The sequence below is a fragment of the Dermochelys coriacea genome, chromosome 21 (assembly GCF_009764565.3).
Source record: "Dermochelys coriacea isolate rDerCor1 chromosome 21, rDerCor1.pri.v4, whole genome shotgun sequence".
In the NCBI taxonomy this organism is placed as follows: domain Eukaryota; kingdom Metazoa; phylum Chordata; order Testudines; family Dermochelyidae; genus Dermochelys; species Dermochelys coriacea.
Window position 1 is genome coordinate 1294904 of NC_050088.1, and position 22036 is coordinate 1316939.

At 41.9% G+C, this 22036-nt stretch overlaps 3 protein-coding genes across 9 annotated transcripts in view; 2 read left to right on the top strand and 1 right to left on the bottom strand.

Annotated features, from left to right (window-relative positions):
• The window catches only part of PTPN22 (protein tyrosine phosphatase non-receptor type 22), a 30840-nt gene extending 28102 nt beyond the window's left edge, over window positions 1–2738 (top strand). For all 6 annotated transcript variants that reach the window (XM_043500318.1, XM_043500319.1, XM_038380064.2 and 3 more), the window contains 2 exons: window positions 661–738; window positions 2062–2738. In XM_043500318.1, the coding sequence (XP_043356253.1) occupies window positions 661–738; window positions 2062–2126 (143 nt within the window). In that variant the 3' untranslated portion in view covers window positions 2127–2738. The remainder of the gene's footprint in view (window positions 1–660; window positions 739–2061) is intronic.
• The window catches only part of LOC119846418, a 45559-nt gene extending 39177 nt beyond the window's left edge, over window positions 1–6382 (bottom strand). Inside the window, exon 1 of one of the 2 annotated variants that reach the window (XM_043500326.1) lies at window positions 6238–6382. The gene's annotated coding sequence lies outside the window, so the exon portion shown is untranslated. Of the gene's footprint in view, window positions 1–6006 lie in introns of both variants that reach the window. The other variant, XM_043500327.1, reaches the window with a different exon arrangement.
• The window catches only part of RSBN1 (round spermatid basic protein 1), a 51441-nt gene continuing 35769 nt past the window's right edge, over window positions 6365–22036 (top strand). The window contains 3 exon segments of the mRNA XM_038379875.2: window positions 6365–6495; window positions 6497–6933; window positions 16142–16812. Of these exon segments, the coding sequence (XP_038235803.2) occupies window positions 6380–6495; window positions 6497–6933; window positions 16142–16812 (1224 nt within the window). The 5' untranslated portion in view covers window positions 6365–6379.

Here is a 22036-nt window from a genome sequence, read left to right on the forward strand (position 1 = left end):
CAGCACAGGGGTATTCCCAAGTGGCATACAGCCAGAGGATTCAGTTCTATGTCATTGCCCCATCCTAGCTCCAGAGTAGGAGGCATGTTGGGGTGGTGGCCTGAACGCTGAGGTACTCTAGGAATTATGAGATGGCATACCAGCCTGGGAGACTGTTGTAGTGGATGCAAATTAGAGCAAACTCGAGGCTACAGTAGATTATGCCGTAGGCTAAATTGGCCCCATGACTGGGTGGGGGTAAGGAAAAGCGAAGACGGCATACAGTCACATTTGCCTCTGTCTTGGATCTTGCATGGAATGCAACTCCCTCACTTGTTTCATAAGTTAATAAGAAATTTCTCTCTAAGATTATATGATCACTTTAACTCCATACTGAGTCACTGAAATTAAAACGACTTGTTTTAAAACTTGGATTGCTTAAAATTTTAAACTGACTCTGAGCAAACAAGAGCCCAGTGTATTGGACTATGACATCTTCATTATTCATGCATGCCCATAGAGCTTGTATATTACAGAGATTACCTCTCGTGTTAAAGTACAAAATCTGCATGTAGCCTCCCCTCACAGAAGGTGAGAAGGTGTTTATTTGTCTCTGATATCTAACATTTTTAGGCAATTAAAGTGGCCATCTGCTGCTAAGGTTTTCTTATGTGTTTTCAGACATCTGTAGCCCATCTTCACTGGCAAAACCACCAGAATCTGCCCAGTCAAACCACTCCAGCTCTTTCCTGAGCTTCGGTATGTTCTTCACATCATTCCTTTCTATTTGGACTTTTTGCTATGTTAACTACAAAGACTTTTAACAGACTAGATAGAGATATGGAACCCAGCTACTAGCTAGGGCAAGGAAAGTGACATAAATCACCAAATGGGTGCGTAAGTGTAAGATGCAAAAGTAATTTTAACATGTGCCTTAATTATGATTGCAAACACTTTTTGCCAGGCCCTGCAGCAATTGCCTGGTGGTCCGTGTCATTTTATTGCACATGCGTATGCATAAAAATTAAGACTACAGATTTGTTTAAAGCTGAAGTGACCTTATAACTTAATAATTTTAAAATAGTTTATTTTTAATATAGATATTACTTATTCATAAACTACTTATGCCTTATATAAAGATAAAATTAGACAGACTAGAAACCCTGTTACATAAATATTACTTGTGTATCAACACACAGGGTGCACATACAATGAACATTTGGCTGCTCTGTGGCAAAATGTTGCACAAGATAAATGTGGCAAAAGAGGCAGCAGAAGATACAATTTAACTCTTCCACATTGAAAGGCTAATGAAAGTGGCTGCTGCCTAATGTCATGTAACTGATGGACCAGCAAAAGCTACAGGATGTTGGCATAATCCTATTGATATGCTCTTAATATGCTTGTTTCAATTATCCTGTTTGCTAGCAGACATACTGATATGGTATTATTGTATTCTATTATTTGTAGGATAAGAGTTGCTACAGCTAATCTGTGGAACTCACAAGCGCAGGATATTATTTAAAACCACATAGATTTTCAAGATTGAAAAGAATTTGAACATTCATGTGAAAATGGCATCCAGTCTCACTAGCTAGATTAAAATTAAGAGCTATCAATTGTGATGTCTCGTATGCTGATCTCAAGCTGAGATCAGAAAGAAACATCCTTCCACAGTAAAGTATAACACAATTACATGCACTTATGTTTCAAAAGCACCGAATGTTGGATATTGTTGAAGACAGCATATTGAATTAGATCATTGACCTGACAGTACTTTTGCTGAGTAAACTTAATATTACCACAGACTTTATGAAGTCAAATCCTGACACGGTTTCTAGCTTATGAGGTGCCGTAATATAACTGCATGTGCGTAGCAGGAGTTGTCTTATATAAACATTATCATTCTTTCTTGGTTTAATATCATTATATTCAATTAACATAACTAAAGTAATATACTGCATATTGTGTAAAAGCCCAAATCTCTTCAGAAACAAATCTCTTATGGAACTATATGAGCAATGTATAAAATATAGGTAGTATATTTACTGTATTCTTGTAATATTTTGTTTTTGCTCCCAGGCTTTACAAGTCGATTTTCAAAACCTAAAGGACCAAGAAATCCTCCACCATCTTGGAATATTTAATTCAACTTTACAGATGCATGTGGTTTGCAATACTGCAGATTTGCCATATCCCTCCAACATGTTGCACATGCTCTTCACATTACAGAATTGCTATCAGAACATTAGCACTAAAAATGATCTTCGCTGTATAAAGTCTAGTTGTGACCAGAGAATAGCATACAAGCTCTCCTAAATGATTTTTGTATAAAGAGGGATGCACAAATGCACATAAGCTGCTTGAGCCTTCCAGTTAATGTAAACTAAAAACATATCTGGATGTAAACTAAAAACATTTCAGGGAAAAATGTTTTCCTTATAAAACTGTTTCTGAAAACAGGCTAAAATTTTTTTGGAGAATTTATATCCTTTCTTTACAGTTTATTTATTATGACAACGGACCCGATTCTCCTGTCACAGTAGTAAGTCCCAATTAAGTCAGTCAAGTGACACCACTGTAAAATGATGGTCCAGAGCCTCCCATCACTTAAGCACATGCATAATTTTACTCATATGTGTAGTCATAATTAAAGTTATGCATGTGCTTAACTGTTTGTAGATTCAGGGTCTAAGTGAGAATCAGGCTCTCAGATTTCAGAACTCATCTATTTTCTTAATGATTATATTAACATTGATTTCAGAGTAGCAGCCGTGTTAGTCTGTATTTGCAAAAAGAAAAGGAGGACTGGTAGCACTTTAGAGACTAACAAATTTATTTGAGCATAAGCTTTCGTGAGCTATAGCTCACTTCATCAGATTATTTCTATTTGAATTAATCAGATAATTTGTCTTTCTAAGTTTCCATCCAAAAAGGAAGACTAAGATGCTGACTGTTCATATAGGAACCAAATTCGCGTGTGTAAACACGGCATAATCTATTGAAAAAATTCCACATCAAGCAAAATTTAAGTGTATGATAGTTTGGGCTTTCATGGTGCAAATTTTAATGCGTCTGTAACTTGCCTAAACAATGCAACATAAAGTTCCATGTTGACAATTGGCAGTTAAATCCCCAACCTGAACATTTCCCCCCTAAAATTGGAAAGCTTGTTTTCTTGCTAATATATGGGGTCAGATTAATATGTTTTGCTCTCTTCCAGGAAAAAAAAGCTGATTTTTGGAAACACATACTGCAGGTATTTTTAGGGCCACATATGCAATCTCTGGTCCACAGCAAAACCCAGTGATGAATAACAGAATGTACAGAACTCATTGACATCAAGTTGCTTTGTGGATCAAATGCTGAGTATATAGCCCTAAAAGTACCTGTAGCATTTTTTTTTTTCAAAATCAACTATTTTCTAATATAGCAAAAATTACTGAAACCATGTGTCTAATTTATGATCAACTCACTGTATGTATTCCCTAGTTATCTCCAAAGTGCTAATGCCACTGAACTAAATTGTATCCTTTGTTTTGCACCTTTCCACAGAGAAGAGCTTACTCTTTACCAGCTGAAAGTGTATGCTACAACCACAGGCAGTTTGGATGTAAGTGGAATTAAATTGACAGCTAGCCTTTTAATTTTAAAAATATTGACAAAGTAATAACTAGAAGTATGACATCAAATCTCAGTGGAGTATTGAATCTATGAACATTTTATGATGTGTATGAAAGATGCTATACAAAATAAAGTTTATTTATCCAGCATACCAGTTTTTATTTTTTATTTTTTTTACAAGTTTAAAGAGCACTGAATATTGCATGCTTATCTTTAGAGTGCCTTGCACCATTGCTGGAACTGTATAAATAAAAAATAAAGTATAATTTAATGTTTATTGAAGTGCCAATAGCTACACTCCCATTACTAGTATTAAAGTCATATGGATAGGGAGTGCCATCTACATGAAAGCAAAAATGTGAGTAACCAAACAGATTAAGGGCTCACTTGTATCACAAACACGACTGAGTCAATTACATTAGTTACACATAGTCATGGACATTGCAAGGCCTTAGCCTGCTTATATAACCAAATTAAGTCCCATCCAAATTTTACAAATATTCAGTGTTTTGTAATTGTATCCCTTCATTTTTGCTGTAATGTCGATAGGCCTCTACAGAAAATCAAATCTTCATTTTTCATTTGTGTTCATAGGATAGAACCTCTTATTCCCATAGAAGTTATTTTTATAATTGTAGCGCCTAGGATCCCTAGTCATGGACCAGGACCCCACAGTGCACTGCTAGACACTGTACAAACACAAGACAATAATATGATTCCTTCCCCAATGATGAAAGATGCCCATATCTAATACAAGAGACAACAGCTGGATACAGACAAATGGAGGATTACAAGGAAACAATAAAACAGTACTTGTAGCATAATGGGCCTAATAGCTGTCAAGTCTTTCACAGACATGATGGCAAAGGAGAGTTTTAGGGGGGAATTTAAAGGATTATGAGATAGCTAGTTTGGAGAGCTCCTCCGAAGCACAAAGGGCAACATAGAAGTAAGCACAAAGATGCTTGCTTTAAAATTTAACAAGTAGGCAAGGCAATGGAGGCTGGCATCATTGGGAGGCAGGAATCGACACATCAGTATTAGTAGAGATGATAGATAGGGTGGGGATAGACAAATCCTGAAAGTGCATACATGTAACTGTTGTGTGATAAGAAAAGGAGTACTTGTGGCACCTTAGAGACTAACAAATTTATTAGAGCATAAGCTTTCGTGAGCTACAGCTCACTTCATAGCTCACGAAAGCTTATGCTCTAATAAATTTGTTAGTCTCTAAGGTGCCACAAGTACTCCTTTTCTTTTTGCGAATACAGACTAACACGGCTGCTACTCTGAAACCTGTGTTGTGTGATAGAGAGAGAGGGAAGCCAGAGGGGGGATGCAAAGTTTAGGGTAATATGGCCAAAACAACATTTACTGTATATGTTTTAAACAGCTAAGGTGCCAAGTTAGACTGACAGGGCAGGAGACTGATATCTGTTCTCTTTTGACTATGTTCTGAGTTCCCATGCTCTTCATAACATAACAGACTCATGTACATAGTAAGATAATCACCACCTTGTGGTTTTTAAGTGCTGTTAGCACGACTACCACTGTATGAGAGACAAAGGGGGAGTTTCTATCCCAACGAGTTTACAATCCAATTAAAATGCCTTGACAAAAGTTACAGTAGACTTGCCAAACTCAGCGGCTCCAGCCCAAATAAGGTACTGTAACTGATTTGCATCTCTACAATACTCTGTATTCTGCTTTGTGACTGTGTGGGGGTAATGGCACCTGTACGGCATAGCATGCTGCGTCTCAAGGTGTATATATATATATTTTCTCCTGAGTGGTGGAGAAAGATCCTGTGTAGCATCAGATAAACGCTTTTTTTTTCTCTTAAGCAACTGTGTGGTTGCACTGGCTAAGATAAATGTGTGGGTGTTCTGCTCCCCTCTTGGTTTACTCTCTTAACTTCCAATAATTTAAATTAAAGCCTTTTCTAATGTGAGAAAACTCTTGAGCCCCCTCTAGCGATTAACTGAACAGTCGGATGGCGACCAAGTATTTCAGTCTTTGGGCTATTCGTTTTAGTAAATAAAATAGTTTCTGCAAGTTTAAGCTGGGAATCAAGCTAAAGGCCAGAGACAGTTTTTACATTAAATTGGCTGGGGCGCTACGGGCGACCTAAGGGGAACGGAATCACTGCGTGAGGAGAGCTGCAACCTCCCCCCCCCCCCCACAACTGAATAGCAGGGTGCGGGCAGCGGCCTGCTGCACTTTCAGTGATAACTAGGCCGAAACCTGACCTGGGCATCAGCTCTCAGCCCGGGGGGATGCAATGTACCGTGACACCCCTGTTCCCAGGCGGCTGCAGCCAGCACCCGTGTACACGCACCGCTTCTCCCTGCAGTGCGGAACAGCTGGACCCCCTCCCATCCTCCCTGCTCCACTTTCACCTACATTTACAGGAACAGGCCTGGCCCTTGCGGCGCCCCTTGGCTCGCGGCAGCGTGGGTGGGGCTGGCTGTGAGCGGGCCGGGGCGGAAGCGGGAGCGCCCGGCGGTTCTGAGGAGGGCGGCCTAGGCTAGGCCGGAGGGGAAGGCGTGTGGGGTTGGAGGCCGGCCCGAAGGGGAGCGGATACTCTGGGTCCCGGATTGCATCACAGCCATGGGGGCGGCGCACGCGCCTCACCTCTTTCGGGTGTTTGGACCGTTATGACCGTTGGGCTCCCCAGGAGCCCACGTGACTGGGTCAGCCTGCGTGACTCGCCGCACGCTTCTCCCTCCTGGAACCCCAACCCAAACAATTTTCCCAGCAGGCTCTGCGTTTACGCATGCGCTTGGAGACTAGGACGTCATGGCCCGATGTTGCAGGTGGAACTACAGTTCCCATGAGGCGTCACGCGGCGCCTGCGCGTTGGCTGCTGGCGCTCGGGCCATTTAAATGTGCGTGAGGGAGACTGTGAAATGGCTGCGCAGGTCGCTGCGGTGCGCGCCGTATCCCGGGGCCCAGAGGAGTCACCCCCGCTACCCTCGGGGGACCGACCCGGCCGGCCCCGGGGTGGCGGCAGGAGGCGGCGGGGACCAGCTGGCGAGGCTGTCGGCGGCAAGCGGGCCAGGCTGAGCCAGCCGCTCCTGGTGGGGCCCAGCCCGGCGGAGCCAATGCCCCCGGCCGGCCTGCCCGCGGCCGCCGCCGCCGCCGCCGCGGGGCTCTTCACCTTCTCTCCCCTCAGTCTACCGCAGGGACCTCCGCAGCAGGAGCGGCACCATCACCACCGCCATCGCCCCGCTGGGGACTCCGAGCCCGGCCATCCTGCCGGGGCCAAGCCGCACAAGGGGAAGCGGGGGAGCTCCGGGGACGGGGCAGCTGGGCGGCCCAGCAAGCGAGGTACGGCGGCGGGCAAGGGTCTGGGGCTCGGCTGCCTCTGGCATGAGGGGCTGGGGGTGTTCAGGAGGGGCGCCCTCGGGGCGGACGGAGGTGTGAGGTGCCCTGGGGCTGCTGTTCCCCTCTCCCCCCCCCCCCCCCGCAACGCCTTCACCCGGGAGCGTGGCTGAGCGACCGTGTGAAACAGCCCAGGCAGGGCTGCTGCGGGCCGTGGCGGACTCGCGGGTTGGCTCAGCCGCTCCTGGCGCGGGGCCCAGCATCGCCCGTAGCGCTTCACAAACAAGGGGCGCCAGGTCTGTGCCGCGTCTCTTCGCCGGCAGCTCGGCGAGTCTGATGAGAGACAAACGGGTGGCTGTAGAGGCCCCCCATATTCTGCCTCGGCAGCCTTCCTTGGAGCTCAGAAACGGGGGGACGTAGTTCTTAACTTGCCTGTCGCTTGGCCTGGTGGAAGCGAACTCGTAGGTGTAGGATTAAAGAGCCTGGTCTCTCGTTCTAATATTCAGTCCTTTAGCTGGTGTATGGGCGGTATATGCTAGGAAAAAGTCATAGTTTCAAACCAGGTAAGTGATCTTATTTAAAGAGACTTAAAATAAAGGATTGTAGTGGCACAATTACCTTTTTGAAGTGATGCTGCGATAAGTGGTCTAGATTATGTAACTGAATACCACTTTCCCGGGCCATAGTGGATTCTGCTGACATCCATCTATAAAGTTTTCGTACCACTATATTTTTTTCAATGGGGGTGGGGGGCATGGTGGTGTTAGCGCTCTTATATTGGAGTTAGCCTCTGTGTCAGTCTTGGCTTCCGTTTAATAAATCACAATATTTAAGGGGAAAGGAAGGCTTAACTCTGTCAGAGAAATAGGGATTTAATTACAACTTTACTGTTCTGTGTCTTATTTTCCTAATAGTACTTGATTAAAAAGTACTGCTAGAGATCTTAAACTGATATTAACTGATTAAATGTACCATTATTCCTTCTGTGTTTAGATATTGAAGTGTATATACTTGCGAATAGTCATCGTTCAGACTCCTGTGGCAAATGGACTTAATGTGTACAGATTCTGTATGGTAGACTATTGTGATGTTGCCCTTTAAAATTCTTAATTAAATCCATTGGAAGTTCAAAATATAAATATATTGATACAGATGCTTTCTTCCCATTGTAATTTATTGTAGAGTTGCTTATGAGAACTTGTCTATTGGCATTATTTTGTTAGTTTATCAAACAAAAAACAAATTCTTTTCAAACAGTTGTTTGCAGTGGTGGTGTTGCCATATTGGTTCCAGAATATTAGAGAGAGACAAGTAATATCTTTTATTGACTCCAAGGCACATGAGTTGAACTTGGAAAAATTAAGTTTATATTTTCAGCACTTTTAGGTACCATTAATAATGGTTTGGTTTAACAGTTTTATTAATCTATAATACATGAACAAGTACCTTTATGAGTAAAAAGAAAAGGAGGACTTATGGCACCTTAGAGACTAACAAATTTATCTGAGCATAAGCTTTCGTGAGCTACAGCTCACTTCATCGGATGCATTATTCATCGAAAGCTTATGCTCAAAAAAAGTTAGTCTCTAAGGTGCCACAAGTACTCCTTTTTTTCTTTTTGCGGATACAGACTAACACGGCTGCTACTCTGATACCTTTACGAGTGTAAGTCTACACTGCGGCTGGGCAGTCTGATTCCCAGCATAGGCAGACAAACTCCCACAAGTTCTGCTCAAGCTAGAACACTAAAAATAACAGTGCAGACATTGCGGTACTGGGCAACTAGTCCAAACCACCACCAAGTCACCTAGGTTTGCCCGCTATTGGCCGCCCAATGTTCACTATTTTTAGCATGTTAGCTTTACCTAAGCTAGTTCAGATCTAACATGCTAAAAATAGTGAACATTGGGCGGCCAATAGTGGGCAAACCTAGGTGACTTGGTGGTGGTTTGGACTAGTTGCCCAGTACTGCAATGCCTGCACTGTTTCTAGTGTTCTAGCTTGAGCAGAACTTGTGGGAGTCTGTCTGCCTATGCTGGGAATCAGACTGCCCAGCTGCAGTGTAAATGTACCCTGAGTGGCTTGTGGGAAAACCTACAAGGGTTATTCTGTAGTTACTTGCTGCACATCTTTGAACCTTGAATTACATAAGCTCTTTGTTGGACTATACTAATTCTAGGTTTCAGAGTAGCAGCCGTGTTAGTCTGTATTCGCAAAAAGAAAAGGAGTACTTGTGGCACCTTAGAGACTAACAAATTTATTTGAGCATAAGCTTTCGTGAGCTATGAAGTGGGCTGTAGCTCACGAAAGCTTATGCTCAAATAAATTTGTTAATCTCTAAGGTGCCACAAGTACTCCTTTTCTTTATACTAATTCTGGAGTTCTACAAATTAAGAAGCAATGACTAATAGAACCATCATTTAGGGTAACTTGCATATTTGGTGGAGAATAAATATTTCTATTTAGAAGAGCTATCGCTGTTTCTCCATGACAAGCTTGATCATAATAACTAAATATTTCCCAGGCAAATAACATCCAAGATAGCAATACATTGTGGTAAGCATTAGTTTAAGAAGCCTTACTAGAATATTCCTGGTTTCAGAGTTCCTCAAAGCAAATATTTTGAAAGCTGAGCAACTGCATATCAAACTATTACAGCTTTCACAATAATGCTCTTGGACCATACTCCAGTGGTCCATTTTAGATTATGCATGTAATAAAAGCTTTTATTTGATAAAGTATCTTGGACATTATTAAATGGATACTTTAGTAGTGAAATTATCAAGTTTTAAGATAGTAAAAAATCTTGCTTTTTATCTATGAAAGCTAATATAATGAAAATTCCATATATTGGGTCTGAATTCCAGTAGTAGAGCTGAAGCTATCAAGATGTTATGCTGAAATACTCTAGTAATTTGAGGGTATATTTGTAAAATTTAAACTATACTGGAGTTTTTATAATGCAAATTAGTAAAAGACTTCTGCTCAGTTTAGATACTCTATTCTATAGACTGCAAAGTTGAGTGGGTATAGAAGTTTGCATTAGATATCTGAATTCAAACAATGGTGTATGAACTCTTCTTGAAACACTTTTAGAGAAAATTTAATTGTCATGTCATTCTTTCCCATAATTTTATTTTGATGATGGAATAATTATGAATAGAATCCAACTATGAGGTTTGTTTTAAAATTATGATTTGGGAATGTTTAGTTTTAAAACTTGTCTGAGTGTGCTTTTCATGTGTGCTGATTCTTTAATACCAGGATAGTAGGACGGGTTACCTTATAAATTTCTCCTGTGAGATATTTGGGTGATATTTCAGCAGTAAGTATAAAACATTTCATAATACCATAAAGAGAAACCAGGGAGGCTTTTACACAATTGTAAAGCACTAGCAGCTGTTCAGTTCTGGTCTGTAAAGAGAGCATAAAAATGTATCTTACACAGGAAGGAGATCTGTTGATCTAAATCAAGTCTGTAATGACCAGGTTGACAGGATTTTCTTTACTACTTCTGTTAATACTGCAGAACGCTGGTGGATTGTGGCTGTGAAACTGACCAGAATCTGAATTTCAAGCTGTGGCTTGGCAAAGCTCAGAGGCACTGGAGATCAGTCTTTTTTGCAGAATCAGGACAACCACACTGCCTCCATTCTCACTGGGAATCGTAAAGGCTAGAAACTTGTTTTTTCTTATATGAAAGTTGAAATACTGAAGAAATTGGATTTAGTACATCTTGGCAAGAGTGGGTTTTCTTTCCTGCTTTGGGAGTGAGGATTTTAAATTCCTTGTTCTAGTGTACTGATAAAATAGCTTACCTTCCATCATAAACTTGTATGACTGGTCTGGTTCAATTTCCTGTTTCCTCCTTTCTGCTGTCCTAAAAGTTCCCTTCACTTTAGGCTGAGCTGATTGACCATCCAAGCTATCCGTTAACACATCTCCCTGAAGACAATGCGTCTTGAAGTGATGTCTAGATATGTTAGTGTATCCAACTACAAGTTGACATGTTAGTAATATTATCATATATTGAACTAGTTAAAGAATCACTAGTCTATTTCCTCTTGACGTCAGGAGCACAGGACCAAAACAGTAATCCACTACTTAACTGCCCCGAGTTCACTGAGGTGTGCAAAGAATTCTCTCCCACTATTAGATGAATGGGCAGTCTTTGCTTAAACTCTTCATTTCAAACTAGACATTCTACATGACTATGTCAAGTATTGCCACCAGGCAGGCCTTGTCTCATTCCAGTGCATTGTCAATATAATAGTGAAACTCTTTTTACCGTATTGAGCAAAGGTTAAGTGTAAGTGCAGTAGTTAAACTTATTTTAACTTCCGGTATCTGATGCTGAAAGACTGAAAAGAGTTGATGCAATAGCCAATGGAAATTCTTAAATGTAAAATAGAACACTAAGCAAAGGTATATAGCTTACGCTTTGTTTGAAGTAAATCCCTCTTAGAGCATTTTGCATTCAGGTAATAGTAAAATACCTAAATATTCAATAAAGTGTGTGAGGGGTGTGTGTGTATGTGGTCTTTTGTTAAATTAAATGCTAAAATGTGACTTCAGGAGTATGTTGGTGTTTACTTCTAAGTGACTAATAAGTAGATTTAGCACCTTTGTTGGCTTGAAATTACCTTACAATTTACATTGGCTCTTCTTGGATTTCTAAATATCTAGTCCCTCTAGGAGCAAAGATTCTTACTTTCTGGTCTTGGAAGACAAAGGTGTTTACAGGCCTGGGAAAGCTCCCTTGCTGGACACACTCCTTGTTGCTCTTTGGGTCTGATATGCTGGACCCATGTGCTTTTAAGCTTCCCTTGAACTGGATAGGCTCCAGCACCCTCTTTCTCTGGCATGCTTCCCAGGCATGAACTCTTACCCCTTCATAGAAGTGGGGCCCTCTGGTCTAGTTTCCCTAAGATCCCAGGACCAGTGCTGACTCCCAAGGTGCCCCAGTTGCATGGCACTTCATTTCCCAGAGCTCTCCAGTCTTGTGAGCTCTCTGGGTTACTGTTTATCTCTCTAGAGACATACGTGTGTTGAAGCACATAACACACAGGCTTTGTAAAAGTACTCTCAACTGTTGAGCGTCTTTTGAGTTTAAGTCGGAGTCTTTAATGGAGTCCAAGATCCTTCCATTCTGCATGTGACTTTTCTGGAATGGGGAGTTGTTTTCCCCCACCCACTCCTGCTGCCAGCTTTCTGCTTCTGCTTTCTTCTCCCTCTTTCTAAAATGGCCAGTGAGACACCATTTTTGTAATCTTTCTCTCTCCTCCCTTCTCCCCCCCCCACCCCATGATTTAGTCATGAGTATTTCTACTATAAATCATGGAGAGGTCACAGGCCATGAATTTTTATTTATTGCCCATGACCTGTCTATGAATTTTACTAAATACCTGTGACTAAATCAGACTGAGCTATAGTAGTGGATTGGGAGTTTTTTAAAAATAAAATAAACACCCTTGGTTCTAACAGTTTAACTTACTAACTTCTAATTTTTGACCGATATTGGATAACACTGAAAATGACACAATCTGTTTCCCCATCTATAATATTGGAACAACTATACTTGCTGTTTGTAAGATACTATGTAAAAGGTAAGCATAACCAGCAGCGTCACAAAAGACTGATACATCAAGGGTTCAAAAATAGTTATATAAACTTAATATTAAAAATAATTCTTTGCTTTGATTGGTTTTACCCATTAAATTGGTATTCTCTTGGTAATAATGCAGGTTTAAACCCTCAGTTTCTAGCAGTCTACCTAAGAAAAGTTCTAAAATGCAGGCTTCATGAGGTTCTACAGTAATTATTAAATTTTCTGTATTGTAAACTTTTTCTAAGTCACCAAGGCAAGATTGTTACAGCTTTAATTTTAGTTTACATTATTTTGTAGCCATGGTCTTCCTTTTTGCAGATCATAGTAATAACAGTAAGTTTTATTTTAGGGGCACTAATTGTTTTGTTCTATAACTTTCAGTACTGCAAGTGAATCGAGTGGGAATACAAATGAGTTTCAGCCAAGTCCATACTTTTTGTTTGTTTGTTTTTTTTGTTTTTTTTCGGAATACAAAGCCCTATACTGTTACCATGGCTCACATTTTCCATTTTATCTTCCAGTCACACAACAATTTTAGCAGCAGACTAAGGTTATGATACATTTAAGCAGCCATCCTGGATAAGTGGTAATTGCTGAGTTACATGCTTTGTTGGTGTGAAATAACTCGCTCTGATTTCAGGCAGTATAACAAATGATTTGTTTTGGCTATTCCCTGAGTTTTATAAGAGTCAGGTAACTATGTTCTGATCACTCCCTCCCTATAAAACGATATACATCTGGTTCTCAAACTGGGGGTTGTGACCCCTCGGGGGTTGCGAGATTATTAGATGAGGGGTCATGGGCTGTCAGCCTCCAAACCCCATTTTGCCTCCAGCATTTATTATAATGTTAAATACAAAGAGTTCCTTTTTAAATTATAAGGGAGGTAGCACTCAGGCTTTCTATGTGAAAGAGATCACCAATACAAAAGTTTGAGAATTGCCGATATACATCAAGATGGAGCAAACGGCAATGGTAGTGATTGCACCAAAGTAGTTCAATCATACAGGACTTCAATGATTGCTAACTTTTCATTTGTGCACTCAAAACAAAAGAAACAATGCAGATCATAAAATGGGTAGGAGAAAAAGTAGCCAGCTGTCTACAAATAGTCCCATTAATAGATCATAAGTAAGACTAAGATTTTTGTCATAGATGTTTTTAGTAAAAGTCACAGACAGGTCATGGGCAATAGAGAAAAATGCACAGAAGCCTGTGACCTGTCCATGACTTTTAATAAAAAAATATCCGTGATACAATGGGAAGGGACTGGGCAGCTGCAGGGTGGGAGCTCTGGGGTCCCCTCCACTTGTGGGGGCTCAGAGCTCCAGGGTCCTCCTGTCCCCTTCCTGGGGGGCTGGGAGCTTGGGGGGCCCACTGCCTCAGGCGGCAGGGTTACTTCACAGCTCCCTGCCACTGTGGGAGGTTGTGGGACCCTGCAGCTCCCAGCTGCTGGGGCTGAAGTCATGGATTCTGTGACCTCAGTGACAAAAGAGTAGCCTTAATCATGGGTCTCTCCCGGACTAGCTATATCAACTTCTTGTGTTAACTGTAACAAACAGGCAAATATATCTGGAAGCTTCTGATATGTCATCCTCAAAATTGAATCTGAAAACGTAAGAATTCAAGATCTTGCCAAGTATCATGCTTCTTGTGAAACCCATGCATTTTTACAGCCTTCCCTCTGAGATTCTCGGGCATCCAGTGTGGCTGGGGGCAACAACTGCAGTTTCTCCTGCTAGCCACAATAGGCAGCTATGACACCTGGCCTAGAGGAGAAAATAAGGGGGGTGGGGGTCAGGGATGGGACTGAGAATAGATAATGTGGTTGGGTCTGAAGAAGGATGGGGAGAATTGGGCATTGAGGTGGCTGCTTCTGCAGTTCCCCGCATCCTGAGCCCCAGGCTTCTACTGTCTACCTAGCACCACCTTCTCTGGGTATACCAGGCACACTCCCTTCAGTACCAGTTTCTCTTTTAGCACAAGTGTGAGGAGTATGTGTGAAGATCCTGTGGTTAGATCCAGATAATCCATATGGGAAACAGTATGTGATCATGTAACTAAAGACTATATATTGTATATGCACAAGTGAAGGGTGAACTGAAGCTGCACAAGTAGCATTAATTTTTGCATTCCCTATTTTAATGTTGGTTGTGAAGTCAACACCACATAAGTGATGTATTAAATACAGGCATCTGTAGGAGCCACTCCTAGGTTAGCACTTAATCTCAACAGCTCTGGATCATGCCCTTAATGGGAGTCCTTCCATTGACTTTGGATCAGATATTTATTGGCAGCCTTAGGGCATTGCCAGTGAGCTGCACAGCCTTTCACCAGTCTGAATTCAGTAAGCTTAGTAGGGATTTAAAAAAATACTCCTAATTAGCTTTGACCCCTATATGAAATACATTTGGGTCTTAATTTCAGTCCTATATCACTTACCACCCTGTTACACTAACTGGCATTCAGCAGTGAGGCCAAGAACTGCAAGGACCATGAGGTAACGGGGGTACTTCAGTTCCTATCTTCTGCTCCCCTCTGGCCCCTACACACAACATGGAATTTATCCATACAATGGGAATGTTAACATCATAATAATTTTCCAGCAAGTTATGTTTTGAAATAACTAGGTTGATGCTACATTCAGAGAAAGGTCTGTTGTGTTTTGGACTCAAGTTATTATATTTCAAATGTGCATTTTCTTGTATTGAAAGTAGATTACTGAAGTGTATAAAGCATGTGTGTGGGGGAGGGTGCGCTTTTGAAGAAGCATGAGATTATTGTCCTTGTGTAACTTGGGCTCACTTGCAGTTTCTCCATCTTCCTGCCAGATGTTTCCACAAGCTTTTTTGGCTTTGAAGACTTAACTTTGATTAAAGGAAAAAATTACTACACTGACTAATTTTGCTCTAAACATTTGTATTTTTAAATATTACTATAAACTCTTGTACTAATTCTTTTTTTACCACATTAGAGTGGTGAAGGGTTTTGTTTTTTCTTTACCCTTCCCTCCTCACACTTTGTCCTGGCCCCAAATCTGCAAGTTGCTCTGCATAGTATGCCTGCTTGCCCACAACCTGCGAGAGTGGGACCTAAATGTTTAACTCTTACCCACACTAGCTTCTCTCACTTATTTGGTTTATATTTTGTGGAGCTTCTAGTCTTTCATGGATTTATTGTGTGTTGTAAGATGCACTTAGGATGCCTCGGAGTTTTAAATAGCTAGTTTAAAAATGTCATTTTTATTAGTTTAACCAAAATTTCTTACAAAGATACCTATAGTTCCTCATTTTTGTCTTGGATTCTTTAAATAAATGTTCCAGTTTCTAAGTCTGCCAGATTTTCTTAATTCAAGATCTTTTTTTATAGTAACTAGATGTTGCTTTTCTTAGTGTTTTTTATGTAATCAAATGGAGCTTTTTGTTACATGTATGCCGATCCAAAAGCAAACATGCTAATGTAATAAATTCAACCAATATGAAACCTGCTAATAGTTTTCAGAAAAAAGTGGCTTTAGGAAGTGTTACATTTTTCTTAATTCGTTTTTGGATAAATCTGCTGTAACTGTTGAACTCTAATCGTCCCATTGTTTTTGTCTGTTGCCAGAAACACCAGATGAAAATGGCAAAACCCAGCGAGCAGACAGTCTTATTATGAAGAAGATAAAGAAAAAGAAGAAAAAGAAACACCGGGAGGATATGAGAGGGAAACGCCTTAAAATGTACAACAAAGAAGTACAAACAGTTTGTGCCGGACTCACTCGCATCAACAAAGAGATTCTGACTCAAGGACAGAGTGATAACTCAGAAGTGAACAAGGAATCCTTCAGGTATCTGAAAGATGAGCAGCTGTGTCGATTGAATTTGGGAATGCAGGAATATCGAGTACCCCAGGGAGTTCAGACACCATTTATGACTCACCAAGAGCACTCTGTTCGCAGCAGTTTCTTGAAAACTGGCACTAAATTTAGTAACTTTATTCATGAAGAACATCAGTCTAATGGTGGTGCTTTGGTCCTTCATGCCTACATGGATGAACTCTCATTTTTGTCTCCAATGGAGATGGAGAGATTTGCAGAAGAATTTCTTGCTTTGTCATTCAGTGAAAATGAGAAAAATGCAGCCTACTATGCTTTAGCCATAGTACATGGGGCAGCTGCCTATTTGCCAGACTTCCTGGATTATTTTGCTTTTAATTTCCCTAACACTCCAGTGAAAATGGAAATCCTGGGCAAGAAGGACATAGAAACGACGACTATTTCAAATTTTCACACTCAGGTAATGTAAATGTTCTTAAACGTATGAAGATTCAACAGTGGTTTTTTTTTTTTAATTAATCTCCGGATTTATACTGATGGACAAGAGGTGAGTGGTTAAAATCCATGGACATTTGTCTTGAAGCCTCTTCTCCTAACCCACTGGGGAAGATGATGGTATTTGTACCAGGTTGTTGTCCCTGGCCCATACTTGGGGGAGCTCCATCTTTTGCATTCATATCTGATTAGGAAATTTCTAAAACCTTAATCCCCATTCCAGAGCCTACTAACTAGTAGTACTGACTAGTACAGAGACCTCAGTACTAAGACAGCAGTTCTTAAACTTTAGCAACCCAAGGACCCCCACTTTGATTTAAACATTTTTGGGGCCCTCCAACCCCTGGCCCTGCCTCTCACTCCTCCCCACCCTCACTCACTTTTTCATCAGGCTGGGGCAGAGGGTTGGGGTGCAGGCCCTGGGAGGGAGTTTGCGTGGGGGGGTGGGTGTAGGCTCTGGGCTGGGATTGGTGCAGGAGGAGGTGAGGGGTTTGGGTTCCAACCCGATGACGCTTATCTCAGGCGGCTCCTGAAAGCGACTGGCGCATCTCTCTGGCAGTGACCTCTAAGAAGGGGAGGCCGAGAGGTGTCTGCATGCTGCCCCTGCCCACAGCCCTGCCGCTGCAGTTCATGGCCAAGAGGAGCCACAGAGTCAGCGCTCAGGAAGCTGCCTGCAGGGCCACAGGGGTGTGCTGGCAGCTTCCACAAACGGCATGTGACCAGGACAGACAGGGAGCCTGCCGTAGCCCCACTGCCCCATCAAACTTTTAGTGCCTAAAATCTCCCAGTTTGGCTTCAGTAGCTTCGGGGGGGGGGGGGGGAGTTGAGTTGAGCAGCAAGGCCTGTGGCCCATGAGGAGTTCCCTCAAGAGCCCCAGTTTGAGAAACACTGTACTAAGATATTCCTTCCCCAGCCTTCCATTTTAGAGGATCCTTCTTCCTATTAATAGGTCCAGTGCCTACCTTTTCTATTGTTCCTAGTTTTCAGCAGCAACTAAAAATGAGACTTCAGAAGCCTCCCCTGGGCAACATATAGTAGCACTAAAATCAACCAGTCGTGTCAACTTTAAGCAGCTGCTTGTGAAAAATAAGAAAGTAGCAAAGTCGCACATCCATAAGGGATGGGAACTTTTTAAAAACTCCAGAGATGGATTGTTTAGGCTGGGGTGGGCAAACGACAGCCCATGGGCCACATTCAGCCTGCCAGCAGATTTTAATCTGGCCCTTGAGCTCCTGCTTGGGAGCAGGATCTGGGGCTTGCCCCACTCCAGCCAGGAAGCGGGGTCAGGGACTGCGCATGCATGCTGCGGCTCCACACGGCTCCAGGAAGTAGCAACATGTCCCCCCTCTGACTCCTATGGGTAGGGACAGCCAGGGGACGCTTCACACTGCCTCCACTCAAAGTGCCACCCCTGCAGCTCCCATTGGCTGAGAGCTGCAGTGGCAGTGCCTGTGGATGGGGCAGTGTGCAGAGGCACCTGGCTGTGCCTCCATGTAGGATCTGGAGGGGGGGACCTGCTGCTGCTGCTGCTGCTTCTGGGAGCTGCTTAAGGTAAGCACCACCCAGAGCTGAGCCCATCCCATGCCCCAACCCTGATGCCCCCATCTCCCCAAACTGCTCGATTCCCAGCTTGGAGAACCCTCCTGTGCCTCAAACCCCTCATCCTCAGCCCCACCCCAGAGCCTGCACCACCTGCCGAAGCCCTCAGCCCCCCTCCCACACCCTGAACTCCTCTGGCCTCACCCATTCCTGCACCAATCCCAATTTTGTGAGCATTTATGGCCTGCCATACAATTTCCATACCCAGATTTGGCCCTTGGGCCAAAAAGATTTCCCACCCCTGGTTTAGGCCCTCTGTTTGCCAGTAATAGGCTTCTGATCACCTGTGTTGTGTAGATATTTTCAAGCTCTGATAAATTCAATATAACTTAGTGTGACTGTTTATACAATAACTTTAAACTGTAGTTTCCCGAAGAGAATCTGCTTCAGTCCTGATCTAAAATATAACACCATAATAGTGTCATGGGAACTTGCTATTCCTGGGCACTTGTTAGCCTATCTTTTTATCAGTAAACATCAGTATTTTACTTGTGATAGGAAAGGAAAATTTACAAGACTGTAATAGATGCCTGCAAACATAACTGACTTCCATATGCTCTAGTAATATTTATTGTAGGAAAAACTTGGCATTTAAAACAAACTGGAAACTACTTAAAACTCGTATTACAAAACAAACGTTGTCCATACTAGATGGTGCTGGCTAATCTGTAAAATCTCTCAAAGTGGGGAGGTGCTCCAATGACATTCAAACACACCACCTAGCCTGTTTATTAATCTTTGGTTGTCATCCACTTCCTCCCCCCTCCCCCCCCCCCCGTCCTTTATTTGGAATCCTAAGTCTCCATTAACTTTTTGGTATCTGGGAAGACTTGCATTATCTCTCTGGGACCAGTCTCAATTCTTATACCTAGAATTCATTGTTTTTTATGCAGGAGTCTTGGATAGATGAGGAATACAGGATTAGTTTGGATTAACTTTTAATTTAGAAGTATTGCTTGGGGAAATCAGCTACATCTAATTTGCTCTGAAAAGACGCTTTTTTTCTTTTTTCTCAAAGCAAGGCCCATTGTTTAAATCGAGCTGATAAAGCACATAAAGGTGGAAAAGAAGCTTGCCTTTCCCTGAGCCTCGAGTTGAATGAGCCATTAGCAAAACTAGGAACCAGTTATTCAAAAACAATCAAGATTTTGCCCGAGACTCAGATTTCAAAGGCTGTTTCTATGTTGCAGCTAAATATTTGAGTCTGTAGGATATCCAGTTCTCAACAGGTCCTTTGCCCTAAAGTTACCCATTCAGGAGTCAAACTTGTATACTACACATGACCTAACCTGTTTCTCTTTCTCCAGTTGCTGTTCTGAGGCCTTATTACTTTCGTTCTTAGTAAATTAGTGACATCACGCTTTTGTTCAATCTATCTGCACAGCTCGTACTTTACAAGTCAGTTACTGGATTTGTCCATGTGCTGTGTTAACTCAGGCTTCTCAATGTCTCCTATTTCCACCCTCAATAAGTATCCAAAGTAGAATTGTAAATATTAGAATATCTCTAAAGCTCTCTCTACTGTAGAGAGAGCAGGCAAGGCTAAGACAGAGAGGTTGCAAGATGCTGTGACCTGGTGGAGGAACACGCAAAACAAAAAGCATCTTGGATTTTGACATTTGGTACCATAATAAGGTACCAAAGTGCTGACTTTCATAGGTTGTTTTTTTTTGTTGTTGTTTGTTTTTTTGGTGGTGGTTTTATTCCTTTTAAGTTTTATTTATCCTTGTAAGGTTAAATAGGATTTTATAAGAGGCAGGAGCACAACAGCATGTTACCTAACTTGCAAAATAAGCCAGGTCTGTTGAAGCCACCTGAGGATGCATACGCTTGCCATGTTGTAACAAACGATTTGAAAATTTAGTTGCGTTTTTTTATCTAAAGATTGAGAAGTTAGCCCAATGTACTTGGGATGGGGAAGAGAGTGTTGACAACTCTGTGGTAGAAGTACTGGCCAAATCTATATTAAGTGTTTCCATTTGAGACTAAAAACTATTCCTGTGAACAAATAAAATACCAATCTTGTTTTAAACGTATCTTAAATGGAGGTGAGGCTTACATAAGGAAACAATATTTATCAGCTTATGCCAAAGCATATTTAGCTGTGAACTAGTCTTCCAGCAGGTGTTAACAGAATTTTCAGTTTGTGTTGCCAGATCTGTGCATTCCGTGCTACCATTATGATTTTTTGGTTGTCTATACTACAGAGTAGGTGTTTCCCTCCCCCACGGCACGGTACAACTATTTTTGCTAGTTCTTATTAAGCTAGCATGGGTGTAAATACCAGAGGAGCAGCAGCAGCAGAGGCATGGCTTAGCTGGGCCAAGTACAAATCTGCCTGAAACAGAGTATATGCTTGCATGGCTAAGCCATGCCTCCCCTGCTGTTACCCATGCTACTGTGGCTATGCTGGTATACTCGTACTAGCTCAATGAGAGCTAGGACAAATGTGTGCACTTCAAGGGATAAGTGTTGACAGCACCAAAGAGGGTTTACAACACTCCATGTACAGAGTGAACTCTAATTGGTCTGGAATTGGTAGAACACAAATGGCTACTCGGCAGCAAGAACTTAAATGTCTGTAATAATATTGACATCTGTAACCTATGCTTTGCTGTCAGAAAACTATTTAACCTACAGAAATCAGTTTCATAGAAGTCTTGTCTGCAGTTTTTTTTTCTATTGTACCCTCTAGCAACTCGGTTGCTTGATTTTTAGTGCCTATAATAACCCTTGATGGTTGAAATTGCCAGCTAAATGAATGCATAAATGGAATATGACCACTGCATCAAAAAATTGAAGTTTTGATGTTCTACAGGTCAATCCAGACCAGTAAAGAATTTTGTTAAAACCTGCCCTGTAACTCGGGGGGGGGGGGGGGTGTGCCTCTGTAGTGTGCATTTTTGGTTTAGAACTCTGACATCAGCATGCTCACAGCGCAGTAATCTCATCCCAGTTTCCACCAGATTGGTTACTCCTTGCAAGGTTGGTACTAACACCCTCCCAGTCCAGAGCTCTCCTCAAAAACATCTTTCTCTGCAGTGATCAATCCTTCTGACTGTAGCACCCACAGACCATTATCAAGTTTGCTGCTTTAAAGAGAGAGTACACAGCTGCTTATTAAATTAGTGGGATGAGAAGCCACCTACTTCAAACAACTGAGTTGGCTTATGGTAAAATTTAAAGCAGGTTCCTTAACAAAAGGATGTATGTTTAAGTGATTCCGAGTATAAGGAAAAAGGATAAAAGTAGCTACAAACAAAAGTAAAAAATATACTTCTAAGACTAAAACTCACTTAACAGATGTTTGTTTTGTTTAGTGTTACTTGCCATAGTCATTCTTCCAGGATGATTCTTCTAGCCAGCCCATTCTTTAGCCAGGGCTCAACATACTGAGCTCAAAGACCTTGGTTTCCTTCCTTCCTTCCTTCCTTCCTTCCTTCCTTAGATGATGGATAAAATAAGTTTTCTCTCCCCTCTTTAGTCATCAAACCTTTGAAATTTATTCTTCTGAAGTGTATTCCTAGATAAAGTTACTTTCCTTGCTCAGTGCAGGTATCATGCTGTCTAGGGTAGATGCCATGATGGCT